General features: G+C 37.1%; 1 protein-coding gene across 3 annotated transcripts in view; it reads right to left on the bottom strand.

Moving 5' to 3' along the window:
• TMEM117 (transmembrane protein 117) overlaps positions 1-17,324 on the bottom strand; it is a 199,759-nt gene that overhangs the window by 108,718 nt on the left and 73,717 nt on the right. For all 3 annotated transcript variants that reach the window (XM_090137909.1, XM_031589562.2, XM_090137914.1), the window contains one exon: positions 2,442-2,541. In XM_090137909.1, coding sequence (XP_089994035.1) covers positions 2,442-2,541 — 100 coding nt within the window. The remainder of the gene's footprint in view (positions 1-2,441; positions 2,542-17,324) is intronic.

The following is a 17,324-nucleotide window of genomic DNA, read 5'->3' as shown; positions in this document are numbered from 1 at the left end:
ATCAAAAGCATTGTTGCTGATGGAAACATGGATTGCAGCTCTATATAGAAGCACTCACATTAGCACCATGTAACATGGCATTTCTCTCAAAATTAAAATGACTTAAACTCAATGTCACTTTTTGAAGGCTGTTAGAATACGCCTTCCCTCCAAATCCAATTTTGATTTTAATTTACATTCAGACAATTCTAATAAGAGACACAGGGAATAAAGCCTACAAATACTTTAAAAATTTCTTTGGCAATGGGGAACGTGGGATAATGACAGAGGGAAAGGGAAGCAAATACTAAATGTTAGCAAAGACAGTAATCTCAGCAGTGATGGACAGTCTATATCACGTGTCGTTGAGAAAACATTTATTTGTAGTGCCAGGAATTGTGACTTTTTTGAAAATTCATCCTCATTTATACTGCATTCTGTTGCCGCTTTGTAGATGAGGAAGATAATGATAATAAAGGAACATACAAAACAAGTGATGCACAACTCAACTGCTCACCACCCACCAATTGATGCCCAGCCAGTTCCTGAGCAGGGCTTCAATCAACCTCCCCAGACTGCCTCAGCAATCTCTCCTAGTCTACTCCAATAGAATCTCATCTGGTACAATCCAATTTTACCTCTGTTACTGAAAAGACCTGGGAGAGCTTTGAGTACACAGGAAGGGATCACCGCTGCACATAAAACTTTTTTTTTTTTTGGTGGGGGGGGAGTGGGGCAAATGAGAAAAGAGGGACTGAAAAACTGGAATGCAGTGTGAATTGTATGTAATATGTTGTCAGAACTCTAATATACACATGTCCCTCTCAATTCAGCTTAGTTTATGCATCAGAGATCAATCTAAAAGTTTTCAGAAATAGCCATAGAATTTTATTACCGATTCTGCAGAAATCCACATTAATGGTCAATCATTATAGAATCATAGAATCACAAGGTTGGAAATGACCTATAAGATCATCTAGTCCAACCGTCTTCACACTACCACTGCCACAATAACAGTCTGCATGTGTGTTGACTCCTTTTTGTAAGCTTGTATGTATAGATGATTTGTTCTGTACTTGATTTTTGTGGCTATCATTTCACAAAGCCTAATTTGTCTCAGACAAACTACTGACACATCTAAACAATATGCTGAAAAAATCATTCATGCTCTTTTTTTTTCCCTTGTCTGTTACACAGTATGTTCAAAATATGTGGAGGATACATGATAAACTGACATAAACTCAGATCCCCTTCTCAGACTATTCCCACAGTTTTGTAGAACATACTCTTGAAAGTCTTACAGTGATTCTTATTTGAAACTATTTCTATAGGGATTTTTCCTAACACCTACCAGAGTCTAAAATAACACTTTCTACATGCTGTGCTGAGATATTTTCCTACCACGCTTGTGATATGTGATGAACATTCACAATTGGGTAACATTGCCTGTTTTAATGAATCTCCCTAGAATTATGTTGATCATTTTGAGTAGAAAAACTGAGGTAGCAGTGAATCATTAGGGAAAAGTTATTAATTTAATTAATAAGACAAATTGTGCAAGCTTAAAAATCATGGTCTTCTTACTTCAGTATAAACAAATGTAGTGACTTCAGTGACTAATGTAATAGTCAACAATTAGCAAAATTCTTACCTACAGTTATTGGAAAAATATGATCTTACTAAAAAGAAAAAAAAAGCAAAAGTAACAAGAATTCACTTTTTATCTCTTTGTATTTAAGAAATGCTTTTCCTGAATAACAAAAATACATTTGGATCTCCTTCACTTTAGTTCCCAGCTGACATTTTCTGGTTCTCTTTCACCAAGAAGCTATGTAGGTAGCCCCTATTTCAGGAGATAACTTTTTTAACAGTTATAATTCAAGAGAAAAGCAGACTCATAAACACATCTAATTTTTTGCAAAAACTTATTCTTCTAACCTTCAAACTAGAGACAAATTTAATCTGATAGATTCATGTCAAACAGGCTACTTTCAAATTCTGGGATGTAAATGGCTTGCTTGCTTTCCCTCACCTCCATCATTCTTTATCACATCATTCAGTCATTTTTTCTTCTTTATAGTCCTTTCAATTAGTCTTGTTTATCTTGAGCTGTTACTCACTGTTTAACCAGATAGCAAGTCATTATGTTATTTCACAACAAAACAGGACCACCAGGATGTTTTTACTTAAGCCCTTGCTGTCCTTAGAAAAATTCCCACTCGTAACAGAAGGAACAAAGTGGTGCTGTAGCTCCTGAAACACTTTCTGACTTCCAGCTACTTAAATATCCTGCCATTAGGCCTCTTTACCTATGTTTGCCTTTGTTTCCAATTTCCCTGAGTTGAAACATTTGAATACTCCAAGAAGCTGAGTTTTAGCCCTTATCTTTTCCTCTCTTCCCTGAAACTAAGACATTTACTTCACTTCTTTTCTCTTTTAAAATGTAATATTGTATTTCTTACCATCCATGCTGTGACAAAATCTCCCATCCAAGTCCCAACTGCAGCTACCTTCATAAAATTTTCATTCCTGATGCCCATGAAGTCTGTTATAATGTATGCACTGTGGAAAAAAGAACACAGATTGTAAGCTACACACGTTTGCTTAATGTAGTTATAAAGAATTTGCTTTAGCAACAAAATTTATGATTACTGTGAAAGATCTCCCATTTCCTGCATAATCACTTTTTCTGCTAGATCTGAACCTTGACACAGTACTGAACTAGGATGGGTCAATTCCAATTAGAAATGGAAATGTGATTTTACAGCCCACATCTCTTCTGAAGGTGCTAAAATAGTGACAGGTAAAGGCTTTAGGATTAAGTAAGGCTTCTGGAAATAAAAACAATTTTACACTTTTTACCTCTTCCCCTGTACAAATGGAATTGCAACATTCTCAGTATTGGTAGCTTTGCAAAATCTTGTTGAAGAAAAATGAAAATCATTAATGTCTCTTCAAAGAGATAATTGAGTCACCTGACTTTCAACTCCACCAGCTATACAACCATGTGTTTTTAAACACAGTAGTGCAAGCAAGCGTTAGAGAATTTCAGTGAAAAGCAGTGACTTTTTGATGTATACAGTGTATTTCCAGAGATATATTTTATTTAAATCCAAAAGAAATATTTCTATTCTATTTAAATAAAAACCTTACGCAAGTATTTGACCTCAACACTCAAGTTCATTATGGCAAGAAGGTAAAGTTACCTGCTGGAGTAAAAGCTCTTTGGGAGAACGCACAGCTTTGAATATAGTCATATTCTTTGCTCAAATGCTTTTATAGCGTTTAGGAAGACATGACTGCCCTCAGGAACTAAAACACTGAATAATGAAACTGTTTTCAAGATGCTTGGAAATATTGCTTATATAATGCTGTGCCTACATAAGGTTGTGCACAACCGACCCAGCTGCATGTAGCAGCTTCTATGATCATTGTATTATTCAAACCTTATCGTTACTACATACCCAGGAACGTAATTTATAGGGTCTAGTGGACAATATCTGAGCAACTGGACCAGTGCAGGCTTGATCCCACTTGTTGGGGCAGTCATATTAAAATTTAGATTTTTGATTGAGATACTGGGTCTTGATCACACATATCAATGCACAGCACTGTGCTGCTACTTAGATATGAGTTGTTAAGTTGCAGAGTAGAAATACTGATGTCATTGAATGGTTTCATATAAAATGGCATACTCTAATGGCTCTTTTGATTAAATACATTTGGTGACCTTTTAGAGAACACATTACTAACAAAAAATCTCAATTTTTTAATGAGATGAACAGCATATAAATGCTGGCTTACACTTTCTGCTGGAGTGGAGGAAAAAAAAAAGGCAGTTTTTCCAAGCTATTTTTAATGATTTTTCATGTAGTTAATAGGATCATTCATGCTATAAATGTGCTGCATTGCAAATAAGGATTCAGGAATACAAGATCAGCTATGCTGGGTCAGTCTAAAGTCTCTCTGTTCCAACATCCTTTCTTCAAGAGAGGGAAATAACAAATTCCTAGAGAAGACCGTAAGAACACACAAGAATACATCTCCCAGTTGCAGAGAGATGGGGAGAGTGCAAAAGTAAAACATTTAAAATTCCCTTTTTCCCTGCATTTTCAGTATGACAGTTTTGCAATATTTTGTAAAGGTGAACAATAATTAAGTCTGCACTGCTTAAGGAGGTGTCTCATTAACAAAAACAACAGTATGAATGTCAGTTGTAAGGACTGGCCCCCCAAAGCAACCTTTTTGTGTAAAACACATGCAAAAAAACCCCATGGTTCTCACCTTTTTTTATTCCCATTACTCATATGCATAAAACATTGAAACATGCATTATACATGACTACAGGTGTACAGAAACCAGCCGAACATTTACACAGCACTCCTGAAAAACAGCCACCTAGCTAACTCCTACAGCCCCACTGCTCATTGTGAGGAGCGGTGGCAGGCTGATGTATGCATGATTGGTTATCTAAAAAGGCTGAGAAGCAAATAATCACTGCATATAGGTATTAGCAAGTGGAAGAAATACCACACTGTACACATAAACAATTTCTTTTAATGTAAATGGAAATTTTCCATGTAGTCACTTGTTTTCAAGAACGTAGTAACTCAAGCCTTAGAATAGCATCAGGTAAGTGGTAGACTATAATCAAATGCAAAAAATGGCCTTGAAAGCAACAGATCATCCTCACAGTCATTTCTGAAATTTGAAACTTGAACATTTGAAACATGGCAGCATGCAAAATGCTTAGTATAAACTGTGCACCGTATTCTATAATTAATCAATGCCTATGCTAAGTCTGCAAATTAAGCGAGCTTCAGTTAGAGCAAAGTAACATTATTTTAAAAAAACTCATAACAACATAATCTGTGCATAATTCAAGTGCATTTACTGATTAAAATAAAATTACAACCTTTTATGGAATACAGCAAATGTTTTTAGGACCATCATTAGCTTGTTAGAAATAGTAACAAAACACACTTCTATTTTATTAACTATTAGCATTACAGCCACTCTTTGCAGTATTATTTTAGCCTCAAAATAAAAAGTTCACTTTCCAAAAAAAAAAAAAAAAAGCTTTTTTGGTAGATAAAAAAGAAAAAACCATCTAGTTTTAATTTTCAAGTTTTAATTCAAATACAAATGAGAGTAGCTGACATTTTAAAAAAGTCACGTGTGCCTGATGACATCACCAGGTTACATATTTTTACCAGCACCAGAAGTAATACTATATCTATTGTGGAAAAATCTCCACAGTTTTCTGGCTTTAGCTTGTAGTTAAAGCAGTTTTCTGTTACTGTCATTCCACAGCTAAGACTCTTGTCTGCACCTTATAGGATGGTTAATGACCATTGGGTGATTGGGTTTCAGCTAGCTTTCCATGGCCAGCCTGAGTTTTACATAGTTTGTCAAAAAGCGTCTGTTTGCTTTGCCATACTTAAATTCTGTAGCAAGGCACATTCATATTGCATGAGCAGCACAACCTAAGAAAACACTAACAGGAAAAACACTGTGGTTAAAATTCATAACAAAGTAAAAAGCTCCTGAGAAACAGAGAGGATATCTGTAAATAATTAAATGTTGAGAGGCCCATATTTATGAATACTGTATATAAAGGACAATTTTTCAACTGGTACTTGGAACAAACCTACTACTAATTACTGATAGTACAAATGGAAGCAGTTAAGCAAGGGGAAATACTCAAAATGCTCTTTCCAGGCTAAAGCCTACAGCAGGTAGACCACAGTTTTCACACAAAAGCAAACCAGAGACAAAAACAGAAGTTGAGGCAGAAAGAGCCCCAAATCCATTATCATCAGGTGCTGTCTACGTCCAAAGGGTAAATTAATAACAGGCAATCAGAAAGAAGATGTATGAGCACAATGTATTTGATCACTTTCTTGGAGTCAGCACCCGAATGGGCAGAGAACAAAGAGAAAAATAACAGCACTATCCCAGAATTTTTTTTCAAAGCAAGAAAGATTTTGAAGTCTTTTTTTCTTTTTCCTAAGGATGACACTTCAGCAGCTGTCTAAATGACTAACAGTCTGAAAGCACGTGGAACACTTTTAATTTCAGTACAGATCTACAAGCCACTGTGATGCTAACAACACTGTTACACTGAAACAGGATCCTAAGCGTGGGATTTAGCTTGAATTCAGACACATCCAGAAGTGCAAGTCAGGGATCCATACACTCAGTGGAGTCCTAATCAGAAAAGTAAATGGAGATTAGAGCATGATTTATCAGTAACCCACTGTAGATGTGCTAGGTGAAGGATATGCTTACCTTGTTACTGCAGGATAGCTAGCATGTCAAAACAGTATATTCATATACCAAAAGCTTTTGTTAAACCCTGGCGACTAAATCATTCCAAGAACTGTGACATACTCTATTCTCCAGTTGATAATCCAAAGGGATCTATATCTGCTGCAAATCCTGTGACACAGCTGACAACCCAGACATTTTTGAATTGAACCCTAGATCCCCATGGACTGCAGTGAGAGCATTGATACCGATGGGAGGTTAGGGTTGCCTAGGTGCAGGGATTGAACGCCATTTTAGGGACCTTTGTGAAGTTGGTTGGCTTTTTTACACAGTACCTAGGGCACAGGGCTGGCATATAGCACATGGCACATTCTGTACACTTACAATAACTGCATGCATAGTGTGGTTGCTTGAGATGATTCCAAGAGGGAAATGGGCATAGATGTCTTTTATCTCGAGTCATAATAGGTCTGTACATGTTCAGCAGTCTAATACATGCTTTTCTAAGGCAGCTTTCTTATCTGGTAGTCCTACTAAATAGAGGATTATCTATTGAATTCATCTTGGTGCACCTGACAAAGTGAAGTGCCTTGACTATAGCCAACAAGGGACAGCACGGAAGTTCACAGTTCACAGAGATGCATGTGCTTTGACATATCTCCACAAGCTGCCGTTATTCTTGATTTCACAGAGCTAAAGAGTAACAGAATAATTGAAAACATACACAAAAGACTGAGGATACAGTTTCTGATCCATATTTGGCCCTCTAAAATAACAGAATGGCAAATGAGAATAACGTAGCTCAGCTGAAAAGATATTCCTCTGCTGCTAGAAACTGGAGTCACAAGGAACTGGAAGATGCACAGAGACTAGACCTACATCCTATAAGCAAACATGCCATAAGGAAAATGGCATTAACATAGCTACTTGCCCATAGTTACAGACAACCACATGGCCACTAGCCCTTCTGAGTGCACTGAACCAGTTACCTTGCTTGACAGAGTGTCAGAGAGTTAACAGCTACACGAGGCTCAGCAGACTAATCTCCAAACACAACAAATCCAGCATTCAATAATAGCTTGACCACTGCAGGGCTCCCTTGAGATCCATCCATGGCCCAGTGCAAGACACCTGAGACTAATGAACTGATGTTGAACACTGCTTGTTGGTAACTTGTTTATAAATGTTGTTTTTTTAAAAAAAATCAGGTAACAGATCTGTGATTCTGAAAACCTCTGCTCATCAGCCTACAGACCCAGGGGGGCTGCCTTACTTTCTCTGCAGACTTAGGTTTTAAGGTTCCCAAGCCATTTAAAGCTCTGCTGCCAGGCATGTAGAGGAGCTTCTCTCTTCAGGAATAAGCAATTTGGCTTCCTGCTCACATCCTGTATTGATTGATATCCATAAAGTAGTTATTCCTCCACTTGGGTTGCCTGCAGAGCTCTGTCTGTGAAGTGTTTTGCAAACCTGTCTTAATAGAAAAGGCCCATTGCAAAAAAAGCAGCAATCACACTTCTGTCTGTAAACGTAGAAGAGCATGTATCTAAATTAAATGGTAGGGAGCATATGAGAGCTAGTCACTGTTCCAGGGCAAACTGGTTCAATCCCTTCCCACATCAGAGAACTACATCTCACTGTCAGACATAGTAAGAAAAGATGAAGACAAGCTCCTACTAGGAGAGTGGTTTTGCACACGTTATGTTCTTTCAGGAGCATAAGAAATACGTATTTCAATCTTCTTTAAGTGAGGGGCAACAGAAGCTATACATCCTGTACTTCAACTGTTGGATTCAAGAGTGAGGTATCCTTTCCTAACTTTCATAAATAAGAAGCAGCTCACTTTCCTCCATTTTTATAGAAATGAAATGAATTCCACAGATTAGGACAGGATTCTGGATAAGATAGAAACTATAATGTAATTAAAATGCTTAATGTAAGGTGGGATCTAATTTAAAATGTTACTGCCTTTATATAGCTCCTTTACTGCAGACTGGAGTTTCTCACTCATGGTATGAGGTGTTACATGTTCTTTGCCAAAAAACTTGAAGCCCAGAAGAGTATGGACTTCTCTTTACAGGTCAGATGATTATACTAGTGTTCTCAGGCTGTCTCCATAATCAGTAGATTTGACAGCAATTCAGAGCAGGAATTTTATCTAAAAGGTTTTCACTTACAGCATCCACAAGGTCGAACAACCTGCTTCCAAAGGATTTGCAAGATGTTGCTTATAATAGCAGAGGAAACCTTTCTCCACCAGAGAGAGTCTGCATCTCTACTGGGAAAATCCTGAAGACTTAAAAAACAAAAAACATTGAGGACCTCCACTATGGCAAGAACACAGCCTACCCTTCAGCTAAAGGTAGCCGTGGTGAGTGTTCGCACATACTCCCAGAGATGTTAAAAGGCAGAATTTGCTACACCTATAGTTCTTCTTTAGGTCATACCTTAAATGACACAAAATCAGAGAGAATTAGGGGCTGAGTTGGGAATTAAATCCAGATTTCTTCTCTCCTAGCTGAGAATTGTTCCCCATCACTATTTTTAGTGCTTCGACGCAGTACTCTCTACTATCCTTAGAGGCTCCACTACAAAGCAGTCCCTACAGATGAGACAGTCTGAGTAAAAGCATGAAAGGTACTTAACAGAAGAGTTTGACAAGTTTTTTTGACTGTTCAAATATATTATATCCATATCTTTTTCAAATTTTCATTATTTCTGTGTATTGAGTGTATATATAGTGTATCACTATTTCATCTCAAAATGAAGAGAATTGTTCAGCAAGTGACATTTAAAAAAAGAACAGTTACTAAAATTTAAAAATATCTTTAACAGAAACTAAGGAATACAACAGGCAATGTGTTTGAGCATTTTAAGTTAAATTAGTAATATAGAATGAGATACAGTAAAACATAGTATTTTAAGGGAAAAAGAAAAGCTGCTTATTTTTTTTTAAATATACTAAACAATAAACCTGTAAGTCTTTATATCACACTGCACTGCCTGAACTCCTCAGATGGGATATGGCTTACACATACCTATTCCCAGAGTCAACATTTTAGAAGAACTAGAAAGGGGGAAAGGAAGATGTACAGCAAAGTTTTGAGAATTGGCAATTGCAAGAAAAAAAAATGATTCACTTAAAAAAGAAAAAGAGAGAACTGCCAGAACACAAATAAGATTTATTTACATACTTGCAACTTTTTGACTATGACATAAATATATTCACAAAGTAGTTTGATAACATTTAAAACTTCAGTGAATTACGGTGAAAACTTTATTTTCAGGAAGCTGCACTAATATCATTCAACTGAATGACAAGGGGTCAAAGGACTGTCTCTTAGCATGGACTAGGGGACTCCTAGTGTTTCTCTGAACGCTAAAAGGCACTGCAAGAATCTCTACGCCCAAGACCGGGATGAAACAAGGTGCTTCACTACAGTAAAAGCTGGGTCAGCATTTGCTTTCAAAAGCAACCTCTTGGATCACAGAATCATAAAATGGTCTGGGTTGAAAAGGACCACAATGATCATCTAGTTTCAACCCCCTGCTGTGTGCAGGGTCACCAACCAGCAGACCAGGCTGCCCAGAGCCACATCCAGCCTGGCCTTGAATGCCTCCAGGGATGGGGCATCCACAGCCTCCTTGGGCAACCTGTTCCAGTGCATCACCACCCTCTGTGTGAAAAGCTTTCTCCTTGGATGGAGTTTCAGATTGAGAATTGGAAGTACAGTTGAATACAACCTACATACGGATGCCCATTTGTAAAGCAATGGAGATGTGACATATGACTCACCCTACAATTTGAACCAAACTTACATAAAAGCGTGGTGGAGGAAAGGAATGTAACTGCTGCTAAATAGGCTACGTTTTTTTTTCTTCCCCCTGCAATACATCAGCACAGTACAGTAAGTTTCCATTTTGACATTTTTGTTTCCAGAGTTTTGCTGCAGAGACATCAGAGTATCATCAGAAGCAGCACAGACATAGCATAGGCTGGAAGGCTATTTCTCTGACACGTAGACTTTAAACAGCAATTTCAAATCCCAGTCACATTACATTTTATATAAGATAAGGATATTTGATTTGGCTTGTGTGCTTGTAGTGCCACTGCTACCAGCGCGTGTCCCTTTTGTCAAAGGTATCATGAGAAAAAAAAAATGGTCAGAAAAACTTTAATGTTATTATAAAATGGCAGGTCGTATTTTTCTTCAAATGACACTTCTAATACACTGGGAAAAAATATCTCAAAATATTAGCTTATTTTCAAAATGCAAAACTGTCTAGTTCTAAAATTAAAAAAAATTTCAAACCAAACATCAAGATTATTTAGATTCAGGGTTTTCTTTGTTTTTTGTTTTAATCTTTTTCTATGAACATTTCAGCTTTCTTTCTAAACTTACATATCATAAACATTCTCAAGATTTTAATACATTTTGCTGGTTCAGGACAGAAAATCATTTTGATTTTCCAAAGTTCTTGTGATACTGAAAAAAGAACATTTAATGTCCACACCACTTTGGAATAGCATTTCTTATGAGAGATTCTTCTTTCAGCAAAATGTATTTCTATCTCAAACTACAACACAAAATAAGGCCAGGTGTTGCTTCAGAGGATTCAGAGATAGGAAAACACTTGACCTTCAGTAAAAGTCAGGGTAAATTGAGGCTTACCTACATCCACAGAAAATATTTATCGACTTTCTATTTTCCTTTTAATAATTTTTCACAAGAAACTTCTCATGTTAACAGATGAACCAACCCCAGACAACAAAAGTTCTAAGTCTGCACTAAAAATAGCCTGTGTAGGACTTGTAATGAGTATCTTAAATTATCTGAACTGTCGTATCATGTATCATGATCACTGCAACCGTGAATAATACTACAGAAGCGTAAAGGCTGTAGAATTGGCTGTAGAATTAGCAATTCAACCAACATAATATTTTTAAGTATTTCTTCGAATTTTTCTCTATAAGGACAAGTAATATTTTAAAATTAATAAGTCAGGATGAAGACCAGGAGTGATAAAATCCATGACTGAAAGGATGGATGGCATGGACAAAATCTACCACCTACTTCACATTGCAGAAATGCTCTAAAAAAGGAACAGCATGTAATAGTCAACAACCCACAAGCTCTATTGCAGCTGAGTTAGAACAAGGGAGATAGGACTGTATAAAATTTTGGAAAGATGATGAAGATTTCTCAAGTAGCTATTAGAGTTTTGGAAGATACATCAAATAAGTAATTAATAATAATTTTAAAAAGCAGTTAAATCATAGAAAAAAATAGGCTGGAATGAAGAACCAAGGATGATTTTGTTCAACTCCTCCCACTAAGTGGAATAATTTTTAGATCAGATTGCTCAAGGCCTTATTTTCATAAATAATTTAAAGATTGTTTATTTTAAGTAACATTTATTTAAACTTATTTACTTAAACATATTTATCAAAAACAAGGCTTACTCGTGTATTCAAATGAAATTTAAAAGGGCACTAGGGAGAAGGTGCTCTTTACAATTGACTGCTCTGGACTTATAGTTCAGAAGGTCTCTTTTTATTATGGGAAGACCTCACCCATGTAACACAGTGCTAAAGCAGCCAAGAGTTTGGCACAGACTTATTTTTTAAAAAAAAAAAACAGCCAAGATTTTTTTCTCCCTGTCCTTTCACTTGAGTTCAATAAAATAAAGTATATGCAACTATATATCATCTCAAACAGTTTGGAGAAGGAAGACAGCACTTCCTTTTTTTTCATGTCACTACATAGTTTAGCAGTTGTTAAATGAGATTAACGTAAAACTTTTGTTAGTATAAACATGATGAAAGTTCACCATACACACAGGCATAGTAGAATATGGATTACTTGATAGCTATCTACATAGATAGGTATATATATGTATTTCTCTCTCTCTCTCTCTCTCTCTCTATATATATATATATCTCAGTGGTGAAGTAAACTGAAAACACAAGTTCTGTCTCCTAGAGGACCTACAGCTTCTATATAAGCAAGGCCTAAAAAGTGGAACAGAGGTTCTTGGAAAATCTTACTAGGAACAGATGTTTGTGTCTCTCTGCTCAGTTGATTATTTCACAGACACTAATGGCTCTTACACCTGCACCATGGGTGCTGGAATCCCTTGGTTCACCAAGTTACTAAACACTGAATTTGACAAGGACCATGGAGTGACAATCAGTCAAAACCAAAGAAAATGAAATGCAACAGGGGAAGAAAAATGTTTAAAAAAAAAAAGAAGGAAGAAAGGTAGGTGAAATATGAAACTGGATTGACAAATTTGATGGAAGATGACAAGATGTCCAAATGTAGAAACTCATAAACAAACTTAAGATACAAAATATTTGAAAAGGACTATATGCGAAAAGCAAGAATGGAACTGGCACTGTCCCAGTCCTCAAAAGAGAAGTGTTTAGATCCAGCTGCATTGTGCGACTTCTCTTGTGAAGAGTTAACTATCCAGAATCTCAGCATTGCAGAGGAAGTTTCACTATGTGATAAAAGAGAGATATTCATTGTTCCCTGAAAAGCACTCAACTAGAATTTTCATTTCAAAAAAAGGAATAAGTCCATACTTTCTACAATGTTATTTTAGGGCATCTAGCTGCTTACTAATGCTTTGTGTAGATAAAGGAGAGTAAAACTACAATTTGTTCAAGGAATTGAAATAATGCATGCAAGGAATAAAAAGAATATGCCATCTTGGAACGCTATTATGCTACGGCAAAGATAAATATACAGGGTCTTATGAAGACCAAAAATGGTATTACCATATCAGTCTTACTAGGCTTTTCAAAGAACCATGTAGGCAGAAAAAAGTAATTCAGACTGAAAAACTGACTTTATTCATATGGAAGACAGATATTGCCATTTGATCCAGCCAAAAATGCACTCTAAATAACAACTTTCTGAAGCATTTTCTTTTGTAAATGTTTTGTTCTAAAATATTGTCCAAGTTCTACAATCTGTATACACAGTCAGTATTTTGTACCTAAATCAAAATGAATAGGAATCTCTCACGTGATAAAAAGTTATTCCTTAAAGTTGCTTACAGGTGCAAAAGAACAGTAAATATCTTCCTGTCATGTATGGCTGGTTTCATATCTGTTGAAGATGACTGCTGTATATCAGTGCAATCCATAGTATCAGACTGACATACAGAAACTGTTATTTTTTAACAATTCCAACAGTCTGCCATGTTCACAGATACTTTTGAGAAATGTCCTGCAAGGAATAAATGTAATAAAATGTAATAAAAACTCAGAAGTTGGTCTGAGGATTTGGTTGACTTGTCTCATAACATAATAACAGCAGCAGATTGCAGAGCAGATGGAGAAGAACTAGACTTCAAGCAATACACAAATTAACAAGTTGAGGAGATTGCTTCTTTACTATATTACTCAAAATTGGTGCATAAAGAACTACTGGGTCTAGGGCCAGTCAGTTGACAAGAGCTGGCATATAATTGTAGCAGAGGATTCTACATGGAAAATTCTTCCACTTCCACTTGTCTGATGAAGCAAACGCTTATACTGAAACTACTATACCATCATCTGAACCAGACTGACCATACAGATCATACCAGCCAAAGGAGTTCAACACTGGATCTGCTATGAAGTTGCTCTAAGTTGTACTTACTGTTATATTCTTTTGTCCTTATGTTACTCAGTATTTAAATAAAACTATCACTGTGAGACACAAGAGACAAGTTGCCAGAAATTGCAGTTTTGATCCTCAAATCAGCATAACTCCATTACTCTATTGCATACTGTCCATTTCACAATACAGTCTTCTTCTAATAACTTGATAATTATATTCATGATAAATGCAGTGACCTAATGAGAAAGGACAACGCAGAAGTTCAGCTAAAAAAAAAACAAAAAGAAAAACCAATAAATATTGCCATATTTATCTCCCACAACGTTTAAAAGAACCTTTGCTCATCTTCTTTTGAAGGTTGTTCTGTCAGTAATCTGCCACATTTATGGACTGAACTTCCATTTCTTTACTGTAATTGAAAATAAAATCCTCTGCCAGATAAGAGAAAAAAGAACGCACTGTGATCCTGTCCCTTTGGATTTACTGGTTGTACAGGTACACTTCGCATTACATCGAGTCATCCCTTTAATTTCCTCTAAGGTTACATCTAAGGGCTGGGAATAGATCTGCCTCTTTCAGGAATCCAGTTCCACTGTTTCACAATCAGTTTTCACATTTCCTATTATAGGAGAGAGTGGTCAGCTGCCAGAACTTAAGGCTGAAGACAGTTTACTTTTGTACGGACTGGAATTTAGCTGCTCTACAGGTGATTTTAAAAAAAAAAAACAGATGAACAAAACAGTGCAAAAGACTGAACTTCAGATATTTTCTCATTTCTGTACTTGCTATGAAAATATATAAAAATTTAGGTTGGTAGGAACCTCTGGAGATCACCTCATCCAAATTCCTGCTCTTGGCAGGGGTAGCTTGTAGCATAGTCCCAGCACTTAATATTAACAACATAGTTATATTGATATCTATTACTTGTCAGATGTTGCTTGCATAGACCCTGACTGATCAGCTAGTGCGAACGCTGTGAGAAAGGAGGTGGGGTCCTGGCAGACACCAAGTTCAACATGAAACCAGCAACGTACTCTGTGGAACAGCCTCCTAAACCCTATCAGGAAAAGCACTACCAGCATGTTGCTGGAAGCGATCCTTCCCCCTGCGTTAATGAGAATCATCTAGAGTGCTGGGTAAATTGCTGGCCTCCCCACACTAGAGAGACGTGGACATACCAGAACAAGTCCAGCAAATGGCCAGAAAGACAGCTAAGGAACTGGAACACAGCAAAAGAGGCTGAGAGAGTTGGGATTATATTAGAAAGGTTTAGCCTCTATAAGAAAGGGTCAGGTTGGATCTTATTGATAAGATGGGAAGAGCGTAGAGCCAGACTCTTCAGCAGCATCCTATTTCTGCATAAGAGACAATGGGAATAAATCAAAGTACAGAAAATTCCACTAAAATGAAAGGAAAAAAGTTTCACTATGAAAGTGGATGAACATGGGAACAGATTGCTCAGAGGGGTTACAGAACCTCCAATCATAGATATTGAAAATATCTATGGGGTTTTGAAAAAACCCCACAGGGCACAACCTTGAACAATCTCTCAGTGAGCCTAGGTTTTAACAGGAAGACTGGACTAGAGATACCCAGAGATTCCAACTTCAAATATGCCATGATCCATAGCCCATGTGAGTGACTCAGCTAATCCTGTATGTGTCACTATGAGTGTAAAGATAAAAATCTCTCTCCTTCCTTTTGCAGACTGGATGGCCCATCACAGAAAGACTGACAGTAGCAAACTTCCAAAAGGAATGTGTATTCCATGATCAACTTATTTCAATACTTTAAACACATTTCAATTGATCAGATTTGGAAAGATGAAAATTTTGAAATAAAAATCAATTTCCTTTTTCTCTTTGCCAGAAATGTCCCAATTTGCTTAGTTGTGTTAGTGACAGAATTCCAAATTGTCCACTCAGATTTTGAAAAATTCAGGTGAACTACAGGAATCATGTTGCTACACATAGAAAAAAAAAGTTTAAATTAAAAAAAAAGCATTAGTGGGTTTTGAACTAAAGAGCCTACAAAGACTTCTTGTTAAACAAGAAATTACTAATGGACTGACTAAGAAAGAGCTATGCATTTGGAGAGAAAAGCAAGCGTCTTTATTGGGCTGTCCTTGGACTCCAGCTGGACTGCTGAAATAGAGTGATTAAGGCAATGGCAAAAAAAATCAGTTGCTAAAGGGATACAAGACTTAAGCATTCATTCATCACATTGTCAGGAAGCAGCTTTTTTAGACTCAGAAATTCCTTACAAGCAGACCTTCCAGACATGACAGAAACCACGAAAAGCAGAATGGGTTTCTTCTACAGAACACCTGGGCTCTTAATGGGGTGTGGGTATGATACACTCTTCTCATTTCTTTTCCAACACACTGTTTCACCCAGTGTCCTTTCTCTCCAATTGCAAGCTTGACCATCTCTGGCACAGATTCCTACCCATACTGTAAGTAGTACAGCATACTACAGCAGCACGTACAGTGCTGCCTTGTTGCCTTCCTACAGGTATTTTGTATAACACAAGCCAAATGGCATTTCCAGACAGAGAAGTCAGAGTTTGGAAAAACTGTAGAATTGGAGAGGCTGGAAGGGATCTCCAGAGATCCTTAAGTCCTATTCCTCTGCTACAGCAGGCTTCCTACAATAGGTCACGTAAGAAGGCATCCATACGGGTCGTGATTATCTCCATAGAAGGGGACTCAACAACCTCTCTGGGCAATCTGTTCCAGCACTCCACCACCTTTACCATAAAGAAGTTCTTATGCATGTTTGTCTGGAACTTCCTATGTTCAGGTTTTATGGCCATTGCTCCTTGTCCTATCACTACGCACATCAAGAAGAGCTTGGCCTCATCCACTTGCCTCCCACTTCCCTTTAGATATTTACAAACATTAATCAGATCTCCCCTCGGTCTCCTTTCCCCTAGGCTGAACAGACTCAGTTTACTCAATCTTTCCTCATAAGGACGGTGCTCCAGGCTCTTTATCATCTCCGCAGCCCTCCAATGGACTGCTTCTATGAGATCCTTGCCTCTTTTGAACTGGGGAGCCCAGAACTGGACATTATGCTGGTAGCATGCCTTCAATCCGCAAGAGAAACAGTCTAACCAACTTGAGTTTCCTGGGCATTTTATATCCTTTTTCTTCTTTTCCTTTTTTTCTTTTTCTTCCCCTCCCCCCTCCCAACACAGTCCTAACAGATAGCTTATCATTACAAGCTTCTCTGTGTAAGTAAGGCCCTTAAGTAAGATTTGGTTATCAGCACTTCCATTTGTCTCAAAATGCTGTCTGACTACCATGAGGCAAAACTGAAACCTCAGATGTAAATTTATAAGACATAGGGCTTTTCACCAGCAAAATAAATATTCATTAATCTTAAGGCATGTAACCATGGGTGGTCTTGATTTTTACATGGGCTTTTTAGAGTTTTCGGTTATGTAGCTTTTTAATTGCTAACA

Source organism: Phasianus colchicus, chromosome 1 (genome assembly GCF_987193195.1).
Source record: "Phasianus colchicus chromosome 1, bPhaCol1.hap1.1, whole genome shotgun sequence".
In the NCBI taxonomy this organism is placed as follows: Eukaryota; Metazoa; Chordata; class Aves; order Galliformes; family Phasianidae; genus Phasianus; species Phasianus colchicus.
This window is presented reverse-complemented; position numbering and strand designations above follow the sequence as displayed.